The 11,016-nt window shown below is 43.8% G+C and overlaps 1 protein-coding gene across 1 annotated transcript in view; it reads right to left on the minus strand.

Annotated features, from left to right (window-relative positions):
* LOC309563336 (uncharacterized protein) overlaps positions 1 to 11,016 on the minus strand; it is a gene marked incomplete at its 5' end in the record, with an annotated part of 72,188 nt that overhangs the window by 51,075 nt on the left and 10,097 nt on the right. Inside the window, 2 exons of the mRNA XM_082267731.1 lie at positions 4,460 to 4,581; positions 4,760 to 4,841. Coding sequence (XP_082123857.1) covers positions 4,460 to 4,581; positions 4,760 to 4,841 — 204 coding nt within the window. The remainder of the gene's footprint in view (positions 1 to 4,459; positions 4,582 to 4,759; positions 4,842 to 11,016) is intronic.

Genomic DNA, 11,016 nt, shown 5'->3' on the forward strand with positions numbered 1-11,016 from the left:
ACTAGGTGATGGGGGGGAGGGTACAGATGTAGAATTAGCCATTATCCATCTGTTTTCAGCAGGTCTTGTCGGATTTGATGCCAGATGGGTGTCAGCAGACACATGCCCACTGACATCTGCCTCCCCATAGAAGAGAATGGGTGGCCCGATCAGGTCCACCTGAAAAAACGGACAGGCGGACCTGATCGATCCAATCGTGGGAAAGGGGCCCAACAGATAAAAATAAACAAGTGAGATGGGAAAATGTTCCTTTTTCATTTAGTTGCATAATAATTCTGCCCACTAATAGTTGCCCAATAACTGTGGACACATAGATATTCTCCTAAGAAAGCCAAAACCTCACTTTTACTTTCTTAAATATTTATGTTTGAATTTTATGAACATTTTGGATTGATCGAGAGCACTGTAATTGTTCAATAAGGAAATGAATCCTCAAAAATACAACTTGCCTAAAAAAATTGTGCACACAGTGTATATATATTTCCTGTAGGTTTTAGAGGTACGACTGTGGGTCTCAGTGAACTATTATATCTGCCTGTCCTTCGATTGTCTTGCTGGATTGTGTGGGCCCTTTTTCCAAATCTCCCGGGACAGGCACCCTTTGGCAGTTAGCTCCCAGAAAGTTCTTGGCTTTTAATAATCTTCTGAATAGGGATATGCTCTATGTTCGAGTCGAACACGCAAACAAATGGGGTGCTCGGCGGGAAGTTCGCCTGCTGATGAGCGCCCAATAATGCACTGCGCTGTTGAAGTGCATTAATTGCTGATGATTGGCCAAAGCATGCACCTGACCTGTATGCTTTGGCCTATCACAGTACAATGTCCTGTCAGAGCCATGATTTGCCAAAGTCCACCCCCCACACTATATAAGGCTGCTGCTTACAGCCGTGTATAGTGTGTAACAATAGAGATTAGGCAGGTAGTTAGTGGATAGTGTGTTGAGTCAGTTTAATGCAATCAGTGTAGTGTACAGGCATACCCCACTTTTAAAATGTATAGATATATTGTAGTCCTGGGTCCCCTCTCAGTGCTCCCCAAGTTTTGTGTCCCTGTCACTTATAGTTCATGAGCAGTGCCATGTCAAGCTGACCAAGATTTCCCATGGATGCCAATGTAAAGACAGGGAGCAATACCATGTCAAGCTTTCCAATATTTCCTATCAATGCTAATGTTAAAAACGGGGAGCAGTGCCATGCCAAGCTGTCCAATATTTTCCATAGACGCCAATGTTAAAGATAGGGAGCAGTACCATGCCAAGCTGACCAAGATTTCCTATAGATGCCAAAGAGCACTGAAAGCTGAAAATTGGTCTAGGCAGAAAGGGGGTGAAAGTGCCCTGTATTTATGTGGTTAAGGGGAACCCATTGACAGAATTAAAAAAAATTACATGGGGTCCCCCTAAAAATGTATACTAGGCCCTTTGGGTCTGGTATAGTATTTAAGGGGAACTCCACGGCAAAATTAGAAAAAAAAATGGCGTGGGGTCCTCCCCCCAAAATCCATACCAGGCCCTTTGGGTCTGGTATAGATTTTAAGGGGAACTCCACGCCAAAATGTAAAATAAAAACGGAAAGGGGTCCCCCCTAAAATCCATACCAGAACCTTATTTGAGCATGCAGCCTGGCAGGCCAGGAAAAGGGGGGAACCGAGTGGCCCCCCTCCTGAACCATACATGGCTGCTTGCCCTCAACATGGGGAGGGTGCTTTTGGGTGCCCCCCAAAGCACCTTGTCCCCATGTTGATGGGACAAGGGCCTCTTCCTGACAACCCTGGGCTGTGGTGGTGGGGGTCTGTGGGTGGGGGGCTTATCAGAATCTGGAAGCCCCCTTTAACAAAGGGGCCCCCAGATCCCGCCCTCCCATGTGAATTGGTATCGGGTACAACATACCCCTACCCATTCACCAAAAAAGTGTAAAAAAAGGAAAAACCACAGAACACAGTTTTTTACATGTCCTTTGTTAAAAAGAAAAAAAAAATAGTGTCCCTCGGTGTATATCCATCGTCAATCATGATGGCGCTGACCCAAAAAATATAAATAAATTTCAAAAATGCTTTGCCTATTCTGAGGCTACCTGCCGTATGCCACCCTTCAGCTTTGACAGCTCTTTTGTAGGCAAGGGGCGGGGCCACACAGTTACGTCAAAGCCCCCTCCCCATGTTGAGGGCAAGCGGCCTGGTATGGTTCAGGAGGGGGGGCGCTTTCAGGCTGCATGCTCGCATAAGGGTCTGGTATGGATTTTGGGGGGGGGGGGGGCCACATTGTTTTTTTCATGTTTTTTTATCTGTATTGCCGGATGTCGACAATACCTTACAGCTGCAAGAAAGTTTAAATTACATTTTTTCCTTTAGAAATGTCAGTATTGCTGCAGCTGGCTCCATACACCGTACAGATGCACTACTTTATAGGCACATTAAAGGGACCCCCATCACGATATTTATAGAGATTTTTAATTTTTATTGTTTAACTTTAAGCATCATTAAAATCTGTTCAGGCTAACAGTCTCTGTTAGGTTAGCAACAGCCCCTTACAGGCTGAGAACTCTCAGTCCCTTAGGAAGTAGCACAATATGATCTCTGTTAGAACAGCAATAGCCCCTTACAGTCTAGGAACTCACAGTCCCTCTAGAAAGTAGCACAGTGGGGTGTGAACTGCATCCTGGAGTACCTCCAATGTCCCTGTAGACACTGAGCCCAGCTCTACTACTGCAGGAAAATGCTATGCCACCTGGCTGCCTCTTCACCAGTCCACCACGCTACTTCTTTCACCAGTGTACTGGACTGACACTCTGGAGATCTCCTAGGGCAAGGCTAAAGAAGACTTAAGCACACCGCTGTCTTCAAGAGAGACCTGCTACATATGGCAGTCTCTCCCCTTGTCAGTCCCTGCACTGTATGTAGTATTCACACTATCCTTTGCTTGCTCCCGCTGTTTATCCAGAAAGCCTTCTTCCAACTCCTCCTTTGGTAGAATCCTTCTAGGCCAGCCACCTAAACTCCCAGCTCGAGGTACAGCCCCTCCCCGGCAGGGGTCCCTCAAGGGCCACTGATAGCCTCCCTCAGCACTGCTTCTCCACCACCTGGAGATTGGCTAAGTTCCCCTAAATATGCAGGACAACCCTCCTAGCCTCCACCCACTAGTTATTAGAACATTCTCTAACATTCTAGAACCAGGGGGAGGCACCAGAGAGCTGCCTGGATGAGTCATCCAGCCCTGATTTAAGGTAAACCCAGATTTCATGGCTCAGGTTTAGCCCTGAGCCAAACTATAGTTTGCCTACACTACCACAAGTAGCACAATAGAGGGTGTTACACTAATATACTGTATAAGTTGCTTGGAACCTTACATACATTGAGCAGTGCTATGCTTTACTGGTTTATCTAAGGGATTGTTCATTGCTCATTTTGCCACAGGAATAAACCTAATTTATTGGTATTGTGTAAGGACAATTTGAATGCTTCAGTTAAAACTGAAAGTGAAATCTGGAGATTCATACAGCATGCACAGAGCTTTACCTTTTTTATGTAGATATTTTTACACTATGGCCATCTACCCTGATGTCTCTAATCTGGTAATCTGAGAATCCCTGTTTTTGATGCCTAATTTATTGGTATTGTGTAAGGACAATTTGAATGCTTCAGTTAAAACTGAAAGTGAAATCTGGAGATTCATACAGCATGCACAGAGCTTTACCTTTTTTATGTAGATATTTTTGCACTATGGCCATCTACCCTGATGTCTCTAATCTGGTAATCTGAGAATCCCTGCTTTTGATGCAATAGAGGGATTTTCAACACTCCAGTGCAGGCCCCTTACTTTATCTTACATATACAGTATCTCTTGCATATATAAAGCTTGATTAAAAAAAAGAAAAAAAAAATCAGTGTTTATAAGTTTCTCAGCCCCCAAAATAGAAAGAGGAAGTAATGCAGAAAAATTTTGAGGAAGTACACTCCCACCATGTTAGAGGTTGCTAGGATTGTGGTTGCAGTAAATGACATAGTAAACTGAGAAATATTTCTGATTTGGCAAGGCTGCATTAACTTCTGGGCGGCTTAATTTCTTTGGTGGAGATACTCATTAAAGTGGAACTTCCCCTCTAGGGTCATGTCTCCCCATCCAATTTGATACAGGAGCAAATTTTAATATCCCTTGCCCTTCCCTGCCTTACATTTCCTTTCATTTTTCCTTTTTCTTTCTTTTCTTTCCTTATCACCTTGGGGAATCTATGACCCACTGAATTGAAGTTACAGTACTATGAATGCACAGAATGGTCCAAAAGCCACCACAAAAGCCAAAGTTATACCTATTTTTATTGGCTGAAGGAAGTTGATGGACCTAGAAAACAAAGGAAGGATTTGGAGAGCTGGTACATAAATCAGCATGCCCATGTCTGAAACAGAAACATCACTTTTCGGTGGACTAACCTTTTAAATATTTCTAATGTGTTCATATACTTACTCCTAAAACTTTTGGTTCTCCTTTAAGCAGCACTTTACGGAACTCGGACACGTCTACGTCTTCGGCTGGCTGAGTTGGTGATGGGGCATTGGGTTCTGAATATTGGTTGTTTGCAGCAGGGCCTGATAAATGTAGAATAAACAGTACATTAAAATAAAACACATTTTCATAGTTAAAAAAAAGAACAGTCTGCCTTGCCCATAGTGATGGATTTGATAGGAAGAATCTAGCTGGTTGCTATGGACAACACAGATGGTTCTTTGGAAGTGAGGCTCTATGTGATATCAAGTAATAAGTAACCTGCAGGGTAAGGATTCCATGGTTGCTGCGAGTTACCCCCTCCTTGACCTCTGTTGGCCCATCGGTTCATCCTTGAATGTTCCTGTTAGAAACAAAAATCATTGTTGTATTATGTACTGGCTGGATTACTGTTAGCTCTTCCTGTTATTAAAAACAAATAGATGTTTTATATTTTAAACAGCAATTATAGGATTCTGGTAGATCATAGACCTAATAATAGCATGCAATGCCAAGCTGCAATTTCTAAAGCTAGCAAATTTCTCTCTTACGTTAATTGGTCTATACTCCAGAGCAGTGGCGGCTGGGGCTCCATGGACCGAGGGGGTCGGTGGATGGACCACACCAGCCCGCACACCATACCCCCCCCCCCGGTTTCCGGCTAACTCATCCTGGACAGACATGTGGAGGGCAGGCAGCGGCGGCTCCCCCCTCAGTCTCCTCCATGGGTCAGGCTTCCCCTGCGTCTCCAACCTCCTCCTTGGCCAATAACATGGCTTCTCCTTTCGGCCAATCGGAAAACAGGTCTCAGGACCCACTTCCTGATTGGCCAGGGGGAGAATCCGTGTGAAAATAGCGAATATTCATTCGCTATTGTCACACAACTTGGTGGGATCAGGGCACGGTGCTCTGCTCCCCGAGCCCACCCTTTTTTGAAGCCTATTAGAGCCTCTGGCTCTAATCACATGCTTAATAAAAAAAAAACCATTGGAATCCATGCATCCCACGCCCTGCATGTAGATTAGGGGGCCGGATGCATGGATAGGGGGGGGCGGCGCCCCCAATGGACGGGCCACCACTGCTCCAGAGAGAGACATCATTTTGCCCCTGAACAAATCATTAGTAAAACCTCATCTGCAATATGCAGTTCAGTTTTGGGCACCAGTTCTCAAAAAGGATATGGGGGAACTGGAGAAAGTGCAGAGAAGGGCAACCAAACTGATAAGGAAAATAAACCAGGAATACCCCCAGGGGTTTTATTTGCAGTAAATAAGCTATCAAAACAAATTCAAATGTATAAAAAAAGTATTTTATTATATAATTATTAAAATCCACAAAGGCTCTGGTTACATAGACTTACATCACAACCTATTAGTTATAATACATACAAAAATAAAATTGAAATAGGCAGGTATACTCAAAGCAAGTTTTACACTAGTTGATCCTGTCCCAGATAAATGCCCCAATGCGTTTTGACTAACCAAGTCATAATCTTCTTCAGGTGGACTTGTATTATCTGAATGCAAAAAACATGTTACACCTTATCAATACAAAATGTCACATAACATTTGCAAGCAGCCACATGAGACTGAGTAGGGATTACATCTGGTAGGAACAGAAGCCTGTTGTATTAAGACTCCTCCATGTAAGAATGTCATCATGTCTCTGAGTGAGTAATAAACCTTTCCCTGGTTAAGAAGTACATCCGACCTGTGTGTAACTTGCTGAGCGGATACTGGCAGCATTGCTAGCAACACCCCGAGAGACCTTGTGTCGAAGGAACATAACAATATCCATATGGATTTACAGTAGGTGGTATAGTTATCTCCAATAAATGGGAGACTGCATTGAAACCCGAGATTTTCAAAAGAAGTCCTTTGTTGTCCCAGACCTCACCTAGAAGGCTCCAACCATTCACATGCTTTAAATGGCTTACGATGAATCACGCTTTTAGTGCTCACATGCCCGTATGTCCCTGGGTTTCAGTGGTTATACCGGGATGGCGCCTACACCTATAGGCATCATCCTGATACCGTTAGTTTCAGCCACTGATTCCCTACAAAGCAGAAGTTAATTAGCCACTCGATTACTTCTGCGGTAGGCGAAAGGGAGTCCCACCCCCCTCCGGCTGCCACCTTTCCAGGGCTCTCCGGTCCCATCACAGGGGCCGGGAGAGATGCGGCTGGTGGTGATGGCTGCCTTGCACAGAGAGAGAGGAACTGACATTGTTCCCCTCTCTCTGTAACCCTGGAAACTGGGAGCAACGAGTATTCGTAATTTCCGGTTCCGTCCCTTTGTTTCCCTGGACACCAGCGGCCAGAGAAGCAGCCAATCAGACTGATCTTGGTCTGATCGGCTGCATGGGGGGCCAGAGGAGAGATTTGGGGTCTAATAGACCCCAAATCTCTCCATAAAGAGGACCTGTCGTGGCCCATGCTATCACAAGGGATGTTGTTCATCCCTTGTGATAGCAATAAAGTTTGTACAAAAAAAAAAAAATTTGCATAAAAAAAAATAATAATAATAAAAAAAAAAAATGTAAAGCCCCCCTGTCCCACCGTGCTTACGTGCAAATGCGAACGCATACATTACTCCTGCACGCATATGTAAACGGTGATCGCACCACATAAATTAGGTTTTTTCACGAATGTCAGAGCGAGAGCAATAATTCTAGCACCAGACCTCCTGTGCCACTCTAAACTGGTAACCTGTAAAGACGTTTAAAGCGTCGCCTATGGAGAATTTTAGGCACCGTAGTTTGCCGCTATTCCACGGGCAGACGCAATTTTAAAGCACGACATGTTAGGTAACTCTTTACTCAACGTAATATCATCTTTCACATTGTACAAAAAATTGGGCTAACTTAAATGTTTTTTTTTTTTTTATTCTTGAATGTGTTTTTTTTCCAAAAACATTGCGTTTCAAAAAACCGCTGCGCAAATACCGACTGACATAAAAAATTGCAACACACACCACTTTATTCTATAGGGTCTCTGATAAAAAATATAATGTTTGGGGGTTCTAAATAATTTTCTAGCAAAAAAAAAAGTTTATTTTTGCATGTAGGAGTGAAGTGTCAGAATAGGCTTGGGAAGGAGGTGGTTAAAGAAAAAATACATGTCATACCTACCTGCTCTGTGCAGTGGTTTTGCACAGAGCAGCCCCAAACCTCTTCTTCAGGGGTCCCCTGCTGACTACCCTGGCTCCTCCTTTTCTCCGAGTTGCCCCATAGCCAGCTGATTCCTATGTAGGCACTCATTTAGGCTCGATCTTGAGCTGGGCTGTGTGTGTCCATAGATACAGAGTGTTGCTTGGCCCCACCCTCTGCTTCTTGCTCACTAAATTTGATTGACAACAGCAGGAGCCAATGGCTCCCGCTTCTGCCGAGTCTCCTGTGAGAAAAGAGAGAGAGGAGAAGAGCTGCTGCTCATGGGCACGGTGCTGGATCGTAATCAGGCTCAGGTACAATTTAAGGGGGGTTAGGGGGAGCTGCTATTGAAAGATTTTTACCTGCAGAGAATGTATTAAAGTAAAAAAACTTTTGCCTTTATGGTGTAACCACTTTAACCACTTGCAGGTAAGTAGTCTATAATAGGCTACCTATAGCGCTTGCTAAAATTAATTATTGCAATAAAATGTTGAAAATAAGGTATAAAATGATATACATAAAATTGAATACATAAATTTTATTAAGGTGACTATAGTGACAATATCATATAGTGATATATATTATAGAGTAGTAACCGCGTTAAAGGAAACAAAAAATGCAGCAGCAACTTCAATTGTGACCACACCCTAATAAATATTTGTAAGTCAAGTCGCGCTATAAAATGAACAATGGAGATGTAAATGTCACGGAACCATGAACCAGACGTACAACAACAGATAAGTGAAAATAAGAAGGCTTTATTGAAAATCAAGCTGTGAAGCAAAAGTCCAAACGGATGGCGAAACCGAAGCAGAGTCCTTGCGAAGCCAGAGGTCAGGAACCAGGAGGGTAGTCAGACGAAGCCGGGATCAGGAACCAGCAGGGTAGTCAGACGAAGCCAGGATCAGGAACCAGCAGGGTAGTCAGACGAAGCCAGGATCAGGAACCAGCAGGGTAGTCAGACGAAGCCAGGATCAGGAACCAGAAGCAGCAGTCTTAGAAGCATGTGAACACAGGAGGACCAAGCAAGGAACTGAAGCCACAGACCTCCTATATATATGAGCTAGGCATCCAGCTCCTCCCAGTGGGAAGGAGGAGCCGCAGGGTGGGAGGCTACAAGAAACCCAGAAACCAAGATGGCCGCCAGCACATGTCAAACGAAGGAGAACAGCAAGAAGGTAAGACTATGACAGTAAAGTCCATAAAATCCAAACAGTGAATATAAATCAATTCCAGGACCAGACCCCCTTAAGGGTATATGCTTACCAAAGGGAGGTAAGATAAAGGCAGGCTCTCTAGATATAATCTTGTCACCTTGACAGTAGATCCCGGCCCATGTGATCGATTACCTCAATGGTCGTCGGATCGCATAAAGATGTTAATCAAGCCTGTAGGTACACCGAACATCCAGGGAACCGACCCTTGACAGGAGACTAGGAATGTGAGAGCAAAGGGAAGTAGCCGCTGGACGGACGGCTCCGCTCGTCCGCACTCTCCGGTCGCAATCCGATGACGTCAGTACGCCGTGACCTAACGACGTTTCGTCACAGGTGACGTTTTCAAAGGACAACATCATCGGACTTTGAAAACGTCATCTGTGATGAAACGTCGTTAGGTCACGGCGTACTGACGTCATCGGATTGCGACCAGAGAGTGCGGACGAGCGGAGCCGTCCGGCCCTTGATTAACATCTTTATGCGATCCACTGTCAAGGTGACAAGATTATATCTAGAGAACCTGCCTTTATCTTACCTCCCTTTGGTAAGCATATACCCTTAAGGGGGTCTGGTCCTGGAATTGATTTACAGTATATTCACTGTTTGGATTTTATGGACTTTATATAGTGATATATAAAAAATAAATTCATATAAAAAATTCCATAAGGTGACTGTAGTGAAAATATCAAAAAAATGTCCAAAAAGGTTTTCAAAGTCCAAAAATAAATAAATAAATAGTGAGTCTCTTGTGTAAAACAATGCTTATTCCCAGACAATAAGTGCAAGTGCTCGGCGTAGTGTTTTCTCAATTCACTCTGTGATACTCAGTGCAGCTTCTATTTCCACCGTTATAAATGGTGATTGGATCACTTACCAAATGTCGTGGGTCATGTATGCCTTATGGCATCAAGACCAGCCAAGCTTAGGTAGCCTTCCAGGCTATGATGGAGTCTCCTCTGCCACGGAGCTGTGAGAACCGAACGAGCGGCGTTGTTTGATTGCTTGGTTCTCTATTAGAGCCAGCGGGGCACAGATACAGCATCGAACCGCTAGGCAAGTCTATTTCTTAAAAACAACAAACAAATCCCATACATTTTTTTAAGGCTACCCACACTTCATGGACCTTCTTTCTTCAAAAGAGACTCTTCTTACAGAACCTTTTGCAGAATATAACTTACTAACTGTTACATTATTGTTTATTAAAGGGGAACTCCTATACAAACCTTTTATATTTACCTCCTATTTCTTGTGGCGTCAGAGCCTAGAGGAAGTGGGCTGACTAAAAGTCTCTTCCCCCTCTTGTTCTGGGGCCATAATTTCCTTTTCGACCAATTCATAACAACCATTTACTGTTATTGCTATTCCTTTGTGTGTTCCTGTGAATTCATTTCACTGCATTATCTCTCAACTTGAGGGTATAATTGTGCCTGTTTAAAGTCTGTTTCACTAAATATCCTAGTAAAGTCTTAACTTGCAAACATTGCTAACTATTGGTGTCTTTGCATTTTGTGTCTGCTTTAAATATATCAGAACCCAGAGTGTCAGAGGTGTTGGGGAAATTGCAAGGTCAGGGCAACCATAAGGGTAAAGCAAATTCCGGCGGCTCTTTGGGCACTAGCGCTACAGTAGTACAAATATATGTAAAACCCGTATAACCTTTTTTAAAAATTGTGCTGCTTGAGACTTAATGGCACCACCCTACACCCTCAAAAGGACTGTGTGTTTTTGTGCATTGCAGGAATGCACACAATTTTGAGCACATTCCTGCAACGCAAAACAGTCCACCTAGGGAAAGGGGTAATAAATTTAAATTCAAGCAGGTCCGGTTGCTAAAATTTTCTTGCAGTAGAGGTCTGAATTGCTCTCTAATATAACATAAAAGTAGGCCAAACACATCCATATTTTAAGTAAAAGAGAATAAAACTGCCATACATCTAGTGTGCCATCCAGGTAAATCCTGAACAGATGGCAATCCCAGAGCCACCTGGTAGGAACACAGCCTCAGGTCCTAATTTGACAAGTGTAAGTGAGTAGCCCAAATGCACACTGTTTGTGTTCTGGGCCATACCCCCGCACCCAATCACCTGTGAAATTAGGACTTACAGCTGCTGCTGGGTCCCCACTGTGTAACATAGGTGGCCTCCACACAGCTTCAGGCAGCTGCAGCTACTGTA

Source organism: Pelophylax lessonae, assembly GCF_965119305.1.
Source record: "Pelophylax lessonae genome assembly, chromosome: 9".
Classification (NCBI taxonomy): domain Eukaryota; kingdom Metazoa; phylum Chordata; class Amphibia; order Anura; family Ranidae; genus Pelophylax; species Pelophylax lessonae.